Raw genomic sequence first — 20,018 nt, 5'->3', positions numbered from 1 at the left:
TTGACCAACTGTTCTTCAGCAGTTTGTTTGTGTGTTTGTTTGTTTATATAAGTTATATATGTTATGAGTGATCTGAATGGGGATCTGGGTTTTAGGGTTTTTTTTTGGGGGGGGGGGGGGTGTTCTCTACTTACAATATATTATCCCCAAGAGACACAGCAGCTAGTGAACCACAGCTATCAGGCTAGTCACAAGCTAACAGGCTAGTCACAAGCTAACAGGCTAGGCACAGTACAGGTATGGTCTGATACAGTTGGGAACACTGGTGTTATTAGTGCTCCAGTGATCAGTGCTGATTCAGTGGCTGATTCAGTGGCTGATTCACTGACTGATTCAATGACTGATTCAATGACTGATTCAGTGGCTGATTCACTGACTGATTCAGTGGCTGATTCACTGACTGATTCACTGACTGATTCAATGACTGATTCAATGACTGATTCAGTGGCTGATTCACTGACTGATTCAGTGGCTGATTCACTGACTGATTCACTGACTGATTCAGTGGCTGATTCACTGACTGATTCACTGACTGATTCACTGACTGATTCAGTGGCTGATTCACTGACTGATTCAGTGGCTGATTCAGTGGCTGATTTGATTCAGTCTGCTGTGTTTCTGAAAGACTGAAGGTACAACGTGAGCAGTGTTAAGTAACAGTGTGTTCTCTCTCTCTCTCTCTCTCTGTCTGTCTGTCTGTCTGTCTGTCTCTCTCTCTCTCTGTCTCTCTCTCTGTCTCTCCTCTCTGTCTCTCTCTCTCTGTCTGTCTGTCTGTCTCTCTCTCTCTCTCTCTCTCTCTCTCTCTCTCTCTCTGTCTGTCTGTCTGTCTGTCTGTCTGTCTGTCTGTCTCTCTCTCTCTCTCTCTGTCTCTCTCTCTCTCTCTCTGTCTCTCTCTCTCTGTCTGTCTGTCTGTCTCTCTCTCTGTCTCTCTCTCTCTCTCTCTCTCTCTCTCTGTCTCTCTCTCTGTCTCTCTCTGTCTCTCTCTCTCTCTCTGTCTGTCTGTCTCTCTCTCTCTCTCTCTCTCTCTGTCTCTCTCTCTGTCTCTGTCTCTCTCTCTCTCTCTCTCTCTCTCTCTCTCTCTCTCTCTCTCTGACGGTAGCCGATGTTCCGCTCTCAGGGTCGAAGAAGCTTGACTGTGTGAGAGAGTCTGCTGGCTCCCTGCGGACCAATCAGGGAACTCTCAAACAACCACTGCAATCAGCCAATCGGAGTAAGACCCGTTACTTTCCAGCCCTTTACTGGAGACTGTGGTTCTGTCTGACAGATCCAGGAATTATTTGGATGCTTAAATGGTTCCTTGCCTGGTTAAAGTTGAGGAGTTCTTCAGGTTGGTGGAGAACCTTCTGTAGGTTCTAAGCCTCTGTTGGACCTCCTGCAGTTTACCTGTGGGGTCAGGAACTTCACCCGATCCTCAGCCTCTGCAGAGCCACTGTGTGCAGAACCGCCGACTCAGTGATTCATCAGTACAGTAGATGAACTAATCTGATGTGACTGAAACTGATTTTCATCTTCATCAGGAATCTGAAACTGACTGAAATGTAAAACCTGGGAAATATTTCTAGATAAAGAAACCATGCCTCCTCTGTGGTTTTCTTTCCACTCTTCAGTCAAAGTGCTTCCGGAAAGTCCCGGCCGACTGCGGGAGTCTTCACAGGGAGGAGGAGGAGGAGGAGGAGGAGAGCGGATGAGGAGGGAGAGTGATCGGACTCTTCGCAGACCAGACTCCTACCAACACAAAGGTACTCCACTCCACTCTCCTGTGCTGTTTAGAGCACAGCCTAACACCTTCCCATTCACTGTTTCTTCTGAAATCAAGGGTATTAAAAGAGTATCTCCTGCTTTTGTTGGAGTAACTGTCTCTACTGTCCCGAGAAGAAGACTAGTGTTAGTAAGGTCATCCCAGATGTACAGGATGGAGCTCCACCACCATCATTCCAGAGAGCACAGTTCTTCCACTGCTCCACAGCTCAATGCTGGGGGGCGTTACACCCCTCTTTGTTTTGATTTAAAGAATTAGTAAATAAGCAGTTGTCCAGAGTTCTTGATCTTTATTTTAGTATCTAGAACCTGGACAGATAAATGTACTGTACAGAAAATAAGTCTCAGTATGAAATGAAGTCTCAGAAACACAGTGTGGAACGTCCAGGACAAACCATCAGCCTCCCAAAACAGTATTAGTGAGCATTAACACCGTGGCCTCTGGCTCTGTGAGCGCTCCAACACCATATGACGACCCTGTAAGCCGATTTTTGGGCTTTTTGGGTTTTATGAGACGCTCTTTCCGGCCCGGCTGTTCCTGCGTGTTTCTGCTTCAGACTCGTTTCACAGGGCTACGGGGTTTACAGCGAGGGCTTTTAATGACTTATTCTTTTAAATTAGAATTTCACACTGCATTTACACAAAACAATAAAAGTGAAAAAAAATGACTCAACTGAACAGGACCAGTGTAGAACCAGGTAGAACCGGGTATAACACTTTCTGAATAAAGAAACACTGCAGCACAAACAGCCCAGAAACACCGGCTCTGTCTCTCACTGTGGGACCTTTCTGTTCAAAAGTTGAAGGTTTTGGGGGCGTGTCTACAGAGAGGAGGAAACTGGTGACAGTCTGAGTCCAGTGTTTTAGTGAACTAAAGAAGCTCAGGTCAGACACTGAACACTCGGCTGATCGGCTGAATCTGAGATCAGAGATCAATACACTTCACTGAACCGCTCCTTTAGATTCTGCAGTCTCGTCTCTGCAAACTGCCGACCAATCATCACTGAGTCTTTTATAGAGGATGAGTTTGAATACTGTAATACTTTAAAATGAGCATAATCAATATTCCTGTGTAGAATTGAGTCTAATAAACGAATAGAATTGAGTTCTGGATGTATTTTATTCTGCTGAGGGACATAAAGCTGCAGGTTTGGGTAATTAAGGGTCCGGGGGTAAGCGTGTGTCTCTGTGTGGGGTTTAACCTGCTGATGGACCGAGCTCACCGGACAGGCGTTCCTCTCCCCTCTCTGCGGTGGGAGGGGGTGTGTCCTCTGCAGAAGGCCGTTCTGAGGGCAGCGCTCGCTCAGGAAAATGGTTTATGGTGTTGGCCAACTTCCAGAAGCATAGCGCACCATCTGTCTCCCCAACTAGAGGCTGGCTCGCAGAGAGTGAGTCTCCGTCCCGGCAGAACTCTCCCAACCCTCCTCACAGCTCAGTGTGTGAGGCGAAGGTGAGGCAGGCTGCTGAAGAGTGTGTAAGGCGTTCACTGCCCCGGTTCCTACAGTCCAAACCAGCGGCAAAAACACCCGTTTCTAAACTGTGATGTCGCACGACCTCATTTACATATCACCACCTATTCAGCTTACCACCGTTTGGACACACCCACTCACACTGCTGTTCTCAGGAGGCTTTTAGCTCCGAGAGCTTTTGGAATAAAGCACAGCCAATCAGAACAGAGCTCATTTATATATATATATCTGTGTTGAGCCCTTTTCAGACAGGACTTGTTCTAGGTGGGAGGCGGGGTAATTGGTGGAAGGTGGGGTTATGTAATTACTCCCAGAATGTGTTATGAGTTATGAGTAAGCTTAGTGTGGTCTGAATCCACCATGCAAGTCATTTTTCCAGACTTTGTGTTCTGTCCAAATGTTTGTGGACACCCCTTCTAATGAATGCATTGAGCTACTTTAAGTTGCTCCCATTGCTGACACAGATGTGCAAATGCACACACAGCTTGTCTAGTACTTCTTCTGGAGAGAAGAAGTACTGCCAATAGAATAGGACTCTCTGGAGTAGATCTACATCATGACCCTATTGGCTCCATGCTGCCTAATGCCAGGCGTGGACTAGAGGGGTATAAAGCCCCCCAGCATTGAGGAGCTGTGGAGCAGTGGAAGAACTGTGTTCTCTGGAATGATTGTGGAGGAGCTCCATCCAGTACTTTTGGGATGAGTTGGGAATGAGCTCCTGTCACTGAATGCAATCAAATCCTCACAGCAATGCTCCTCCAGAATCTAGTAGAAAGTCTTCTTCTCTGGACAGTAGAGACTCCAACAGAAGCAGGATCAGCTCTTTTAGTACTCTTAATTTCAGAAGAAACAGTGAATGAGCAGGTGTCCCAATACTTTTGTCCAGTATAGTGTAGTGTAGTGATCTTCCTTTGCTCTGTGTTTAGATATGGTGTATCCCAGGTCATCTTCTCCCACTGAAAACGGTCTGCGCTCACATTCGGACCAGAGGCACCGTGCCGCTCTCTCTCGGCCGTCCCGCACAGATCGCTCCTCCTTCTACCCACGTGGGTCACCCCAGGAGTCCCGCTCACACCTGGACGCTCCAGGCCGCAGACACGAATCCTCGTCTTCGGGGCAGTATGAGCTGGTAGACGGCTCAGAGCGCGAGAGGTCCAAGCCGTCGTGGCGTCCGGTGCGGGAGGTCCTGAACGTGGACAGGGTCCTGAATGAGCTGGAGCGCCGGCAGCACCAGAACCATCAGCAGCATCAGCAGCATGGGAGCCCGCGCTGCAACCGGTAGGATCCGATATGTACGATCCTGACTTTCCCTTTAGAGTCAGCAAGTAGACACGCCTGTAAACCTGTGAAAGACCTCCCCTTTCGTACCTGCAGACCTTTAACAGTAACAGATCTGCTGCTCGGGATGCTGGCTTTCTAAAGGTGGTGTCTGTGGTGTTGTCTGTGCTTTGCAGCCGACGCCTCGGCCAGGAGAGGGCGCTGGCAGAGCGGAAGCAGAAAGGTCTGATGACGATCTACGAGGACGAGTCGAGACTGGAGACAGAGAGCCGCAGCTCGCAGGAGTCTCAGCGCAGAGCAACCCCAACCAGCTCCGCACCACGCCCCAAGGGCGGGGCCAGCGCGGGGCTGAGGGGTGACAATTGGACGATCCAAAGGACTGAGTCGGGCTACGAGAGCAGCGATCGGCTGAGCAGCGGATCCACCAATCCTGATTCGCCAGGTGTGGAGAACTTCGCTGGGAAGGAGCTGAGAGTGACTCCGGAGGCTCAGCAGACCAGGTACTGCAGAAAACCGACCCACAGATGCACACCCGGCCGCCGAGCTGGGGATTTCTGAGTTTGCTCATAGGAAGTTGAGCTTGAGAGGATGTCCGGCCTGTGAACGCTGCATTTCTATTGGTGGGACACTGTTTACACCCTGTTAAGTGTGGGAGGGTGCGGTTTGGGACGCAGCCTGTGTGTTTGGTGTAAGTGGAGTAAATCTGCTGCCGCATTTAAACCTTTAATTTTTCACCAGAAAAAAGTTTCTACAGCAGGTTTACAAGATTTCTGCATCAACAAACTGTTTCTCCAGTGAAGCCGAACAGAGAAACATCACATTCAGTATTACTGACTGTTTCCGTCCCTGTTTAGCAGCTTTTTGGAGCATTAAAACGTTGATCAGGATAGGAATGTAGTGATTGTGTTCTGGAATAAATTGGAAATAAATCAATCCTCTTCTTTTCAGGGGTCAAGTTCATCACAATCGCGGTGACCATAAAGCCGAGGCGGTGCGCTCTCCCTTGTGCCACAGTGAGTACCAGTTACAAATAAAGCCCACAGCAGGGATCTCAGATCACCTGCTCAGGATACGAGCAGCCTGCAGCACGCCGTCTTTAAACTGGCCCTCTGTCACCATGAGCTCGCTCGCCACACAGCTTACCCACGCTCTCTCTTCTCAGTGAGAGTAGATCTGCTGCAGGGACGAGGGGGTGCAGTGGTGTACTGTGGTATGTAAATGGAAGGTTATCACACTGCACACATTCACTTAACAACAGTATTGAGGAAACAATGCAACCGGACAGAGAAGCCCACCAATTCCTCACTGAGGTGAAAAACTAAAAATCAATCAATCAATTAATTAATGGGGAAAATAATCAGCAGATTAATCCATAATGATTATGATTAAGGTGCTCAGCGGTTAGAGCTCCGGGCTAATGATGACAAGGTTGTGGGTTCGATTCCTGGGCTTGGCAAGCTGCCACTGTTGGGCCCTTGAGCAAGACCCTTCACCCTCTCTGCTCCCCGGGCGCTGGAGTTGGCTGCCCACCACTCTGGGGGTGTGTGTACTCACTGCCCCTAGTTCACTAGTGTGTGTGTGTGTGTGTGTGTGTGTGTGTGTGTGTGTGTGTGTGTGTGTGTGTGTTTTCACTACCACAGATGGGTCAAATGTGGAGGACAGTGCAGTGACAGATACCTAGTTCTAAAGATCTCCACCTCACCTGCAGCCTTGTTTCCTTTTTTATACTTCCATTAATAAATCACTTCAAGCTGGTAAGCTGGGTAATTAATAAAAACAGAAAAACTAAGTGATTAATATTAATATTTCTTCTTAATTTACTGCATTTTGTTTCTGCAGAAAAAATCCAAATGAAAGTAAATCTGAATTGGATCTGTATTAGAACCGCAGTGCGGGCTAGATGTAATTTGTTAAGGTGTGAGGGGCCGCATGAAGCTGCTTCACGGGCCGGATGTGGCCCATGGGCCAGTAGTTTGAGACCCCTGCCCTGCACCAACACACGCTGGTCAGCTGACGAACTGGACGTGGTTGAGAAGAGGTTAAAAACTGCAGATCTCACCTTTACTAACCTGTTCTCAAAACACTGGAGAGATCCAAACCCAACCCAGGTTCTGTTCAGGTTCTGCTGTAGCGTTCTGCTGCAAGCTGGATCAGACTTCAGTTAAGGTTCAGGTCTGTAACCCGCAGCAGAACGCTTCTCTACTCCCGGTTCTGTTTCTGGAGGTTTCTGTGTTCTGGTTCTGAATGAAGAGCTGCGGTTCTGCTCTTCCACGCAGTAAAAGTTTCCCCAAAAAGCCTCTAAAGAGAAAAGCAGCTTACGGTTTTAGGCCAGCCCACCCCCGTCCTGAGGAGGGGAGATTATGATAGAACATGGGGCAGAGGAAATGCCCGTGGATGAGGCGGCCTGTACATCGGCGCTAATGACCGCGGGGCTGAATTTGAGGCCAGTTATACAAACCCAGCCTCAGTATTACTGCAGTGTAATCTGCATTTCACTCACAATCTGTGTCTCTTTCCAAAAAGTCTGAGTGTCCAGCTGTCCAGCTGTAGCTCCTCACTCCCTGTGTGAAGCTGAAGGAGCGCAGATATCTAGGCCACAGTAAGCCTGGATAACAGACTGCAGCAAAATGAGTGAGATCGGACCTTTTACAGGCCGAGAGAGATGGAGCTGCTAATGATGAGCACACAGTAACTAACACTGTGAGATCCTTAGTGGACCTGAGCTCTGGACCTGAGCTCTGGACCTGAGCTCTGGACGTTTCATGATATTAAATCAACCCATTAAAGAGACGCTCAAACTGAGAAGCTCTGTCTGTCTGTCTGTCTGTGTGTCTGTGTGTCTGTGTGTGTGTGTGTGTGTGTGTGTGTGCGTGCGTGCGTGTGAGAGAGAAAGAGTGTTCAATTAAATGTGTACATAGCTTAATAAATATATGAATCATATTTCTTTATTAACTCTCTGTAAATATATGTAGAATTCATTTCTTCATTTTTCTCATCATTTATGTATCATTATTATTATTATTATCAATATTATCTTTTTTATTATTTTTCATTTTCCTTTGGCAACAGTTATTCACAATTCAGGACAGACAGACAGACAGACGGGTCCTGTAAGTTGTGAGATTGGACCTTAGTGGGCGGGATGGTGAGGGGGACTGGGAGGATTAGAAAACACACTGATCACATCAGTATTCATTCCTTAAACCATGAAGCATGAAGTCAGAGTCGTCCCCCAGCTGTAGGCCGTCAGTGGCAGCCCTGAATATAAACCACACCCATAAGAAGTGACACGCCCCCAACATCCACCTGGACCTGTTTTAATACACTACTGTAGAGTGCTGCTGGTCCAGTCTACCCCTCCAGTGGTTGAAGGTGGTGTGTGTCTGTGTCTGTGTCTGTGTGTGTGTGTGTGTGTGTGTGTGTGTGTGTGTGTGTGTGTGTGTGTGTGTGAGAAAGGATTGACCTTAAAAGTCAAACATTTAAAGAGCCATTGGCGGAGTGGCTTGTTAAGTTACCTAAAATTAGCGCTGACCTTTAGTCCTTTGTGCTCGTTAAAGGTGTGTGTGTATGTGTGTGTGTGTGTGTGTGCTGGCACTCAGTATTCACTGATTAAAAATAAAAGTGCTGTTTGATTTGCTGATTTTATTGATTAAATACATTTCTTTTTATGAAATGTTTATGGGGCTGCATGACCGTGCCCACTGCTCTCCTACTAAAGCAGGTTGTTACTGCCCCCTTGTGCTCTGGTTGTAGCACTGCAACACGTCTGTCCCTCTGTGGGTTCAGGTTTGACTCATTTGTGCTCTTTTTCTGCTTTTAGGTAAACATTTGTTAAAAGTCCAGGGCAGGAACTCTGACCACCTCATCAAAGGCAGCCCAAGCTCAAGGTATTTCTGTCCCAGTGTGACCCTTCAGCACTACGGTTACGACCGACTACAGGGAAGCGTTTAAAAGGAGTGTATGACACGTAAGAGTAAAGTTTACAGCACAGTTAACCCCAATATTAATATGCCCACGACTGAGTAATCTGAGCCCCTCACATTAGAATAAGAGCAATAAACTGAACAGATCTGGAAAGAAAAGGTCTTTATTTATTTATTTATTTATTTATTTATTATTTTCAGTTTGTTCTGAACTCTGCAGAAGACCCCTGTTTAAGCTTTGGTCAGGAGTTTGCCTCCTGTGTCCCCTCATTCGAACAGGGCTGCGCAGACTAGCCTGGTCAGACATGCCGATGTGAACGCTGTTTGTTGTTTTTGATAAATGAGTACTGCAGCCATGTTCAGCAGACAAAGCCCTTCTCTAAACTGCTCTAATCACTGAAGGTTTGAACCCCCTCGCTCTAGGCACCACAAGCTGAGGGAGACTGTAGTTCTGACCCTCACCCGAGCTGTTCTTCTGATTTACAGACGGAAGCAGAGGTACTCCTCCTCCTGCAGCTCCCGGAAAGGAAGCGGCTCCGAGCGAGACCCCGCAGCTCCAGAGCAGCAGGATGTGCCGTTCTGGGCCCCCGAGAGTCCGGCGGTGCGACGGGTCGCCAGGCTGAGCAGCTCGGAGTGCAACAGCTCAGACGAGACCACCAACCCTCCGTCCGAGCAGGAGGACAGCGCCTACCGCTCCAGCACCAGCGAGACGGCCCTGCCTGAATCGCCCCGCCCGGGACGTCCCGCTCGGGACGAGTCACCCTTGGCCGCTCGGCCCAAACAGGGCAGGACGGCGCCCTTTCGCCCGCGCCTCCTGCAGGAGCCGTCGCAGACGAGTCCGCGGCCGGCCAACCACAGGCGACTGGACCCTTGGCAGGCCTCCTCAGATGTGAGCTCCAAATCTGGCTCGGACCAGGAGCGAGGCGAATCGGTGGCGAGCGAGCCCTTGGACGAGAGGTCTCGAGGCCTGGACCGGGCGTCCACCTCCGCCTCTAGCTCCGCCCCTCAGGGACCTGGAGTGGCTCTCACTACGTACTTCAACGTGGACAACTGCATGACGGACACGTACAGACTGAAGTACCACCACCAGAGGCCGCTAGTGCTGGCCGTGCCCGAGCAAAGGGGAGGTGTCAGGGGGGCGGATCACCGCGAGACCGGTCACTCTGCCCACATGGATGCTTTGGAGCACAGCAAGAACAGGCCCGAGACAGGTTCACTGCTGTCTTCACCCGCTTAAAGAGCAACACCTGTTAAATCACCTGATAATCCAATTATTATTGATCAAAAAGCAAAGCGTGGCGCTGTCCGGCCCCGACGACCTTACACGATACAGGGGTCATCATTTTAATATGCTGTGATAAATGGAGATACTGTAAGCAGGGGGAGGGGGTCAGGGGGAGGTGGAGTCATGTAAATTTACTACAGGACGTCTGTAAAATCTGTGACTGATTCACACGAGATAAGAGACCCCACTCCACTGGCACTGCCGTCACCTCTGATAACAGTAGTCCCAGTAGGGCTTAAAGAAACCCCATCATCTGCATAAAATCCCAGTAAAAGAATAGTGGACAGCCAGAACAGCGGGACAGAGGAGACGCTGCTGTATCAGCATGATGTTCTGTCCTGCAGGCTGTATGAATCCTCAATCACAGTATTGATTATTATTGATTAGTTTAGTGTAGAGAGGGGTGTCAGACAGTGGGTGATTTAGTGCTGTGTTTAAACCCCGGCCACTAGAGGGCAGTGTTGTACTGTTTTCAGATCCCGCTGCTCTGATTGGATGAACAGTAAAGGTCTTTTACTCAGATTTTCTGCAGGTGGTGTTTTACGCTGACACTGCGGACTGGACCTCAGTATACTGGCTGATAAGCCCTCTATCCTGATGCACATGTATCACCAGGTTCTTCCCAACACACAGCCCACTCTCTGACACCAGTCTGTACATCTAAACTAATCATTAATAATCAATACTGTGAATCAATACAATGTTGCAAAACCTCATATCTCAGTACTTCAGTAATCAGTATTTCTGACACCTCCACTGTGTTGCTCTTTAAGGTTCTGTTATTGGCTGACGATAACAGTAATTAATGTTGATTCAGGAAACCTGTTAGAACCCTGGAACAGCTGGTAAAGTGAATCAGTTGATTATTGATTATTTGAGAGGTATTGGTGGAAGCTTAATCAATAATCTGATATTTCATCACTGCTGTGGATCAGTTAATGATCTGGAGTAGTGTTTCCTTTACCTGTAGGTGTTTATCCTGACGTTCTCTACAGCAGTGGTCCTCAGACTGTCCTCTGCTACTGTGAGAGGTGTGGAGTGTGGACTCCTTAACTGGGCGTGGCTTGACCATGACCTGTGATTGATTGGGCATATTTAATTTGAATAATGTTACATTTCTAAACAAAGTGGGGTTGTTTGCATGTGGTCAGCTTTAACATTTACCTATGGCCTCTTTAGCGCCCCCTAAATTCTACGGCTCCCCAGTTTGAGAACTGCTGCTTTACAGTGCCTGCATTACAGAGCTGTGAAAGTTTTTAATGCTGGGTTGTCTTCTCCACCTGTTTTAGGCCCTAGCAGCAATAAGTCTACTGCAAAGTGGCACCCAGTAACTCCAAAAGGACTGGACGAGCGTGGGTATTTGTGAAGGTGAGTGATGCGTCAATCCCTGTCAGTCATGTTCCAGCTGTCTGACTCAGTAAACATCCTCCCCAAGCTGCAGCAGAACTTTCTGGACCTGAATCTGGCACCTATACCTATTACACCTACCCATCATACCCCCCTACAGAGAGAGAAAGGGGGCAGTTATGCTCTCTGGGACTCCCAGTCACTGACGTATGGCTGGGGCATCACCCTGGAATTAAACTCGCAACTTCCTGATGACCTTTTTTTTAAACTCAAATCTGAAATGGAACCAGTGCTCTGAACACAGTAACGCAGAGCTCTGCTGGGTTCTAGAGTGTGAGGGTGGTGAAAGTGGTTCTGCTGTTCAGAGGAATAACTATGACTTCTTGCTCTCTTTAAAGGTTCTGATTGTTGGGAAGAAATATGCAGTTTGAAGCTGAGGCCAAAGAATCCTGGGAGAGAATGGACTGTTGAGTATTTGACTCTCGGGCCGCCGATGCCAAAAGGAGAGGAGAGTGTCGCTGAGGCCGGCGCTGCAGCGGTTCTCTCCAGGTGCAGGTGTGTTGGGGATCTTAGCGGCAGGCTCTTGCAGGAGGGCAGAACGCACTTTGGCTCATAACAGTGTTCACATGCAAACCATGGCTGGCCATTTCTGTGCTTTACTCAAGTTTCCACAGGTAAAACTGAAGGTAAAGAAAGAGTCGAAGCTCGTTTGCTCTCACAAACGTTGGAGCGGTAAATTTAGCCGCGGACCGGAACTTTAGTGCGTCTTCACAGGTTGCTTATGGAGTGCCTTCCCACTGTTTGTCATGCTGAATATTGGCATGACGATTCATACGATACGTATATTGTACAATGATGTCCTCTATCTATTTTTGGAGATGTCTATGCATTTATTTTTATTCTTTGTTTAATAAATATTATTTGAATGCTTCTGTCTGGTTTTGGTGCCGGTTCTTTAATAATGCACTGGAACTGCTTTTATACAGCGGGACAGAAAGGATGAAGCTGATGTTTAAAAACATGAAATGTCTGTTTTTATAATCTGTGAGTTCTTAAGTTCCAGCGTTTTTATGTCATTATGATATTTCCTCTATTTTACACCCAGGCCCTTAGAGAGAGAACTGTCTGCATTCATCAATGTTAGATTTTCACACTCCTTCCTCTTGTAGGAAGAGGTTGGAAATTCACTTCTGCTGCACCTGTAACTCCGCCTCTATTGATGACGCTGAAATAGGGACAGGTCTTCCCTCTATTATGTAGCGATGGGTGGAGACCTTCTGAATGTTGCCACTCCCACTGGATGCTGTAGATGTGGCTGCTTTGTACCCTGGTCCCGCCTCACTGAGCCCTGCGTCATTCTCCATCAGCTCCACCTTCAACCAGCAGCTTCAGGATCATGCTGATGCTTCACTGTCTGTACAGGGAGAAGGACGTCTCCGTCATTCCCACTCCGGGCCGGAGCACTGCTGCTACTGCACTATGGAGGTTTGGTGGTGGAGCTGCAGGAGGAGAACCTCTCTCCAGAACTGCTGTGTAACGCTGCAGAACCCATAGAGTCATATTAGTGTAAAATCCTGTAGTGTTACTCCACCACCCCCGCCCACATGCTGCTCCACCTTCAGATCAAGCTTCTGCAGCTCTCACACTGTCCAGAAATACAGGTGTACAGCTGTCCATGAGGGGGCGCTCAAAGTGTGGTCTGTATTTACTGCACTGGAGTAAAACTGAATTACACTCTCCACCTGTAGGGGGAGCTCAGGAGCATAGATATATACCCCTTCACACAGAACTCAGACACGAGTCTGTTAACGTTAGTGACCCAGACTGAGCTCAGCTGCTCAGGTGTGACAGTCGTACCTGACTGCAGATCCTAATCTACCATCAGGTTCAGAGGTCATCTCCACTCTCCGCTACAACAGCGCTGCTTAATTCCGTGCAGCTAGTGAGGATCACCCCGGGTGAGGCGTGTACCTTACAAGGAGTTCTCAGTGAATCACCTGTGTGTGTGTGTGTGTGTGTGTGTGTGTGTGTGTGTGTGTGTGTGTGTGCGCGTGCGCAGGTAGACGGTGTGTAATCAGTGCTGACACCCTGACCGGTTCTGAGGACCTCTGTTCACAGGCTGTGTGGAAACCGAGGCTTCATTAGTCTGGAGCTTTCCTCACAGAGGTGACGGATCACTGCGTGCTCATGAGCTCATCCAGCGATCTGCTAACACCCTAAACAGGCGTCTGGTGGCCGTGGAGCTGAGGGTGGAGGAGCTGAGTGATGGGGGTGTTGGTGTTGGTATTGTTAGGAGGTATTATTAGTAGTATAGTTATTAGTATAGCTATTATAGGTAGTGGTTCTTTATATTTTTATTATTATTATTAATATAGTTATTAGTGGTGGTGTTGTTTGTGTTTATTTTATTCCGGTGTCTTTTGGACACCATTAGAGACATAATGAGAGCTTTAATAACACACATCGGACACATCTGACCAGTGGCTTTACTCCCTTTAATATAAAAATTCACAGTGCAAAAGCAGAACCGGCGCAGAGTGGAGCGGCACCGGCGTATCACAACTCCCAGGTGTTTGGGTTCGGGGGACCGACACGACCTCCTTTCAGCCTCTCTTGAAGATCCTCTTGGCGTCCACACCTTCATAACTGTAGCTCTGTGGGTCAGAGGTTCAGCTTCAGTTCATCTGCTCTCTCCAATCAGTATCAGCAGAGAGGACCTCTGATAACCAGCTCTGATCAAATCTCTTTAAACATGTTTCAGATGTTCTGAATTCTGGATATTAATCATATTAATAGTTCTACAGATTCACGCTTATCAAAGAATCAGCTCTGCTCATCTTCTCAGTCTTCTCTTTACAGATTGTTACTCAGCTCTGATAGTTTAGAAATGACTTTAATTATCATTATTATCATTATTATTATTATTATTATCATTTATTACTATTATTATTAATTATTATTATTAATATTATTATTATTATCATCATTTATTATTATTATTATCATCATCCAGAGCAGAGGAAGATCTGAGGGGTAGTTTAAGGAGAACGCTCCAGTAAAACTGATCTGCTCACCTGGACGAGTTCGTCCCCGATGATCTGCCTGATGGTGGTCAGTACCTTCCCGTTGTCTTTGCGGGTGAAGGTTCCCTTCATCGTGTCGCCCTCCATCACCCAGGACCCCTGTGAGGTCAAAGGTCAGACAGTCAAGCTCGCCAGATAGCTATGCTTCAGTCCACTTTCTGCACAAATGAGGCTCTGAGGCTAATGTAGCTAACAAGTAATGAAAGCTTATTCCCACCAATTAGCACTAAAGCTGCGAGGCTAATGTAGCTAGCAGGCAGTGGGGATGGGGTGAGCTGGTGAGCCTTACGGAGCTCTGCTCAGGCGGCAGAGCGGTGGGCTGTGGAGCGCAGTGGGGGGGTGGTGAGGTGGAGGGAGAGTGTACAGGTGTGCTTACAGAGAGCTCCGTGCCGTCGGCCAGAGAGTACTCGAAGTTGACCCCCAGGGTGAAGTCCACCTCCAGCGTGCGGAAGGCGCTGACCTCCTTCACGTGGAACGTGTCGCCCTTCTGCTCCAGCGTGATCTTCAGGTTGTCGTGGGCCGCGAGCTTCCTCTTCACCAAGTTGATGCCTGTTTGAACACAGCCCACAGGATGAGCCGCTCAGCTGCAGCCGGGCAGTGATTACAGAACTAGCCCATTCAGAGGCTTCAGAGGACCTCAGCGCTCCCAGAGCCGGGGAAGTCCCCAGAGCCCTCGGGGTGGTTGATCTGAGTGATGATGAATACACACTCACTGTTTATACATAAACTCTGCCACGCAAAACCTCCTATCTCCAGATCAGCAGCTCATGTTGGAGCATTTCTATTGGTCCGTTTATCGAATTCTGATCCAGTATAAAGAACAGCTGCAGATCCACATTATGGAGAAAAGAGAGCAACAGCAGAACTGGAGATACCAGGTTCTAGCGTGACCGTGTCTTCCTCAGTTCCGCTAATCAACCAAATCAACCATTTCTGTAACGAGCTCATTTACACACAAGCATTAGTTCCGCAGTTTTCTGGGTTTATAATGAGGATGGAAGTTTAGAAGATTTATTATTATTATTATTATTATTAGATAATTAATCATTAACTAATGAGGTGTTTACAGTTATACATCATATATAAATACAGTACTGCAATCTGTCTCCTTAGTCTGTCTGTCTGTCTCTTCAGTCTGTCTGTCTGAGTCCTCAGTGTGTCTGTCTCTCTTTAGTCTGTCTGTCTGAGTCCTCAGTGTGTCTGTCCGTCTGTCTCTTCAGTCTGTCTGTCTCCTCAGTGTGTGTGTGTGTCTGTCTCTTCAGTCTGTCTGTCTGTCTGTCTCCTCAGTGTGTGTGTCTGTCTGTCTCTTCAGTCTGTCTGTCTGTCTCCTCAGTGTGTGTGTGTGTGTCTGTCTGTCTCTTCAGTCTGTCTGTCTGTCTCCTCAGTGTGTGTGTGTCTGTCTTTCTCTTCAGTCTGTCTGTCTGAGTCCTCAGTGTGTCTGTCTGTCTCTTCAGTCTGTCTGTCTGAGTCCTCAGTGTGTCCGTCTGTCTCTTCAGTCTGTCTGTCTCCTCAGTGTGTGTGTGTCTGTCTGTCTCTTCAGTCTGTCTGTCTGTCTCCTCAGTGTGTGTGTGTCTGTCTTTCTCTTCAGTCTGTCTGTCTGAGTCCTCAGTGTGTGTGTGTCTGTCTGTCTCTTCAGCCTGTCTGTCTGTCTCCTCAGTGTGTGTGTGTGTCTGTCTTTCTCTTCAGTCTGTCTGTCTGAGTCCTCAGTGTGTCTGTCTGTCTCTTCAGTCTGTCTGTCTGAGTCCTCAGTGTGTGTGTGTCTGTCTGTCTCTTCAGCCTGTCTGTCTGTCTCCTCAGTGTGTGTGTGTGTCTGTCTTTCTCTTCAGTCTGTCTGTCTGAGTCCTCAGTGTGTCTGTCTGTCTCTTCAGTCTGTCTGTCTGAGTCCTCAGTGTGTCTGTCTGTCTCTTCAGTCTGTCTGTCTGAGTCCTCAGTGTGTCTGTCCGTCTGTCTCTTCAGTCTGTCTGTCTCCTCAGTGTGTGTGTGTCTGTCTGTCTCTTCAGTCTGTCTCCTCAGTGTGTGTGTGTGTCTGTCTGTCTCTTCAGTCTGTCTGTCTGAGTCCTCAGTGTGTGTGTGTGTCTGTCTGTCTCTTCAGTCTGTCTGTCTGAGTCCTCAGTGTGTGTGTCTGTCTCTTTAGTCTGAGTCCTGAGTGTGTGTGTGTCTGTCTGTCTCTTCCCTCTGTCTGTGTGTCTGGCTCTTCAGTCTGTCTGTCTGAGTCCACAGTGTGTCTGTCTGTCTGTCTCTTCAATCTGTCTGTCTCCTCAGTGTGTGTGTGTGTGTGTCTGTCTGAGTCCTGTGTGTATGTGTGTGTCTGTCTGTCTCTTCAGTCTGTGTGTCTGAGAGTGTGTGTGTGTGTCTGTCTCTTCCCTCTGTCTGTGTGTCTGTCTGACTCTGGTATCCGTGTTTCTCACCCATCTGCTCCATGAACTTCTCATAGTTCTCATTGCGGTCCACTTTCCATGTGCCGTTGAACGTCATGATGGTGAAAGGCTGCGGTCCCGGACTGGAGTGTGTACCTTAGTGTGTGTGTGTGTGTGTGTGTGTGTGTGTGTGTGTGTGTGAACCGGACTGGCCTCACACCGCTGCTTATATACCCAGACTGACGATAGCACGCCCCTTTATCTCCCAGCATTATCTTCGTGCTGATGTGGCCGAGTAAAGCTCATGCAGAGTAAATCTCGGCCTGAGGCGTCCCAGCATGCAGCGCTCCTCTCTGGATCCGAGAGAGAGGGAGAGAGAGAGAGGGCGTGGGGGCCTGAGTCACTGTGGGAACAAGTGTCTGCTTGTGTGGAACGAGCAAATATTGGTGTTTGATTTGCAGGCCCATTGTTCAGGCCGACAGGGCCCGTCCGATTGGCCGAGGCTGTGGAGTCATGTGTTTACACGGTGAAGGTGTGTCTGGAGAGGAGCGCTTCTGCAGTGCGTGTGCAACAGACCACAGTGAACCTACTGGGCGTGAGCCGTGACAAAGTCCAGTGTAAGGAGCACAGTGATGAACTCCTACAGTTTTCTGTTATTCTGAGTGAATCTGACCCGAAATGTGGTCAGAACTTTTAGCCCAGTTAAAAAAACACAAGGCAAAAAGAGGAGTTTTAACATTCATTAAATGATATAAAGAATTCAACCCTCGGTTTATTAGCTATACGCAGAAACTCTGTGAATGATCGTAATCATTCGGTCAACCCTAACCCTAGCATATTTTGTGGTGTCCCACAGAGTTCTGTTTTAGGGCCTATGATGTGAAATTAGACAGCAGTGCAGTTATGGGTATGAGGAGCTGAGGTGGGGGCTTACATACAGAGTCTAAGGGGTTAAAAATCGTTGGAAGAAGTTCGAACCCCAGCGCTCAGTAGCCGCCTTGGGCTGCAGTAACTTCAACCTAAAGTCTGCAGTCACTGATGATCAATCCTGCGGTGGTTGGAGGAAATCTGGCCCTTTGTAGAGCTGCTCCAGCTCTTTTTAGCCCCTCCCACATTCCAAAATGTTGAGTTTTTGCAGTTTTGACCATTTCTATGCAGAAACTTACTGAGCTTAGGGTCATCGTCTTGCCACATGGCCCGCTTACAGTAAAGCATCAGTTCCCAGTCAGATACGCTGACGTTCCTCTGTAGAATCTGCTGCTACAATCCAGAATTCATGGGTACATTAATAATGTCAAGCTGTCCTGGACACGAGGCAGCAAGGCAGCCCTGAACCATGATCCTCCCACCCCCAGGTTTAACAGCTGAGACGAGGATCTCATGGATGCTTATGGGGCACCATCCTTTAGTCCAGCAGTGCTGGAGTGAGGGTTCTGCTGTTAACACCGTGTGATTTGAATGTCTGGTTCTCCTCCTGCAGCTTCAGAAGCAGAGCTGATGATCCACCCCCATCCTGAACGTTCTCCGTGTTTCTGTGGTTCTCTCTGCGCTGCAGGAGGAGAGCGCTCGGTATGCTCATTAATATGCAGGTACAGTAAATCTGAGTGCAAACAGACGCTGGAGTGAGGAGGAGAAGAACACACGCAGTTCATGTTCCAACAGTCTAGAACGGTTCCCCTCAGTTCTTCACTTTTAAACGCCATTCAAAACCATGTCCTGCAGGAGCTCCGGAGAGCCCACAGGGTGCACGGGCCTGTTCTGGCCTTGGGTCATGAGGGGCCGCGGTCAGAGTAAAGGCGAGTGCAGTCTGGAGGCTCTGAGCTCCGCTGTACCGCACCGCCGCTCCTCCACATGCCTCTCCTGGCGTCTGTTTTAAATCTGGCGTTGTTCTTCTGGTTTATTGCGGTTCTCTTTACGCCTTTATTGTTCTACTGCTGCTGACTCTCACTGTGTGTTTAACCTTCATTAAATACAGGCTACAGATATTCCCTCATTGACCCAACACTGCAAAAGCACTGCAGTCTGAATGTCTCAAGCCATAACATTAAAACCACCTGCCTAATATTGTGTAGGCCACTCTCGCGCCACCAAAACCGATCTGACCGATCAGAAGGTGTCCTGCTGTGGCCTCTGCCACCAAGATTAACATCAGCAGCAGATCCTTTAAGTCCTGTAAGGTGTGAGGTGGGCGGGGCCTCCATGAGCATCAGTGAGAGACTTGGGAGCCCATGACCCTGCTGCTGGTTCACCGGTTGTCCTTCCTTCTTTAGAGCACTTTTGGTAGGTACTGACCACTGCATACTGGGAACACCCCACAAGTCCTGCCTGCTGATGTTCTGGAGATGTTCTGGTTCAGTCATTATCTAGAACATCACAGTCTGGTTCTGGTCAAAGTGTCTCATATTCTTACGCTCTTACATTTTCCCTCCTTCATCATCTTCATCACCTTCAAGACTGACCGTTCACTCACTGACTGATCTGGAGATCCAACACTGGTGCCCCCCCAGCCTTCAGTACCTGGGTCAGGTGCATTAGTTTAGGATGGGAGCTGAGCCCTGCAGGGTGGGGGATCTCCAGGGCCACAGCTGGGTGCTGTTATTACTGTAGTTGGTGGTGTTTGTGTGAGGTACTGAACATTTCCTCTGGTTTGGACTCAGGGACTTTTGACCCGTTTACAGATCTTCTGTTATCAGACATGTGCGTCATGTTGGATCTGTTATGACGGAGAGATCAACTCACCGGTTTTCTGTGAAGAGCAGTGACCAGAGACAACCTTCCAGCTGCACTGTAACCTCCTACACCCCAGCGCCACAGCGGAGCACTGTGACGAGCAGATGATTAGATAAAGAGCTGGATGCTCGCTGTAAACCCTGGCCTTCCTCCAGGAGAGCGCTGTGAATGGGTAAGCTCACCCACACTGGCCCTGCTCAGTCCAGTAACGTCTGATAATAATAATAATAATAATAATAATAATAATGTGTTTATCTAGCCCTTTTTAGACCAGGTTTCCAGAGCACTTCACAGAACACTCTATATAAAAACGACCGGATTATAAATCATATATACCATCAAACTGCTGTTCAGTGAAGACTCAGAGGACAGTATTGATCTCTGATCTCAGATTCAGCCGATCAGCCGAGTCGTGTTCAGTGTCTGACCTGAGCTTCTTTAGTTCACAACAGGAGACGCTAGGCTAACACTGCTAACAGACACTGGACTCAGACTTTCACCAGGTTCCTCCTCTCTCTAACGGCCTGGCGGCTCTCGCAGTGTGTGCACCGTATAAAGTAGAAGATCCTTGAGGAACTTTCGGAGGTTCTTCTGTCTGAAACAGTGGAGGAACCTCGTAAGGTTCTTTAAGGAAACTACAGGATAAAGGTTCCTTAAAGGTTTTCTGAAAGCACCTTGAGGTGTTCCTCCACAGGTTCAGATTAAAGAACCGAACGTTCCTCAGGCATCTTCTACTTTTAACAGTGTGGTGTAACTCCCACTGCGCTGCAGTCTGAGGGGAGCAGCGC

At 48.3% G+C, this 20,018-nt stretch overlaps 2 protein-coding genes across 2 annotated transcripts in view; one reads left to right on the top strand and one right to left on the bottom strand.

Annotated features, from left to right (window-relative positions):
* usp53b (ubiquitin specific peptidase 53b) overlaps positions 1–11,990 on the top strand; it is a 28,878-nt gene extending 16,888 nt beyond the window's left edge. The window contains exons 8-16 of the mRNA XM_072670083.1: positions 1,100–1,210; positions 1,608–1,739; positions 4,154–4,505; positions 4,682–5,005; positions 5,454–5,518; positions 8,326–8,392; positions 8,915–9,639; positions 11,003–11,081; positions 11,459–11,990. Coding sequence (XP_072526184.1) covers positions 1,100–1,210; positions 1,608–1,739; positions 4,154–4,505; positions 4,682–5,005; positions 5,454–5,518; positions 8,326–8,392; positions 8,915–9,639; positions 11,003–11,079 — 1,853 coding nt within the window. The 3' untranslated portion in view covers positions 11,080–11,081; positions 11,459–11,990. The remainder of the gene's footprint in view (positions 1–1,099; positions 1,211–1,607; positions 1,740–4,153; positions 4,506–4,681; positions 5,006–5,453; positions 5,519–8,325; positions 8,393–8,914; positions 9,640–11,002; positions 11,082–11,458) is intronic.
* Positions 11,991–13,536: 1,546 nt separating this feature from the next.
* On the bottom strand, positions 13,537–16,692 carry fabp2 (fatty acid binding protein 2, intestinal). Its single transcript, XM_072669875.1, has 4 exons — positions 16,552–16,692; positions 14,520–14,692; positions 14,135–14,242; positions 13,537–13,714 (listed from the first exon to the last, which is right to left on the bottom strand). Exons 1-4 carry the CDS (start codon positions 16,616–16,618, stop codon positions 13,664–13,666), a joined length of 399 nt encoding a protein of 132 aa, XP_072525976.1. The 5' UTR covers positions 16,619–16,692; the 3' UTR covers positions 13,537–13,663.
* Positions 16,693–20,018: the final 3,326 nt, after the last annotated feature.

Source organism: Salminus brasiliensis, chromosome 24 (genome assembly GCF_030463535.1).
Source record: "Salminus brasiliensis chromosome 24, fSalBra1.hap2, whole genome shotgun sequence".
Lineage (NCBI taxonomy): Eukaryota > Metazoa > Chordata > Actinopteri > Characiformes > Bryconidae > Salminus > Salminus brasiliensis.
The sequence above is the reverse complement of the archived record's forward strand: the minus strand, read 5'-3'. Positions and strand labels throughout refer to the sequence as shown.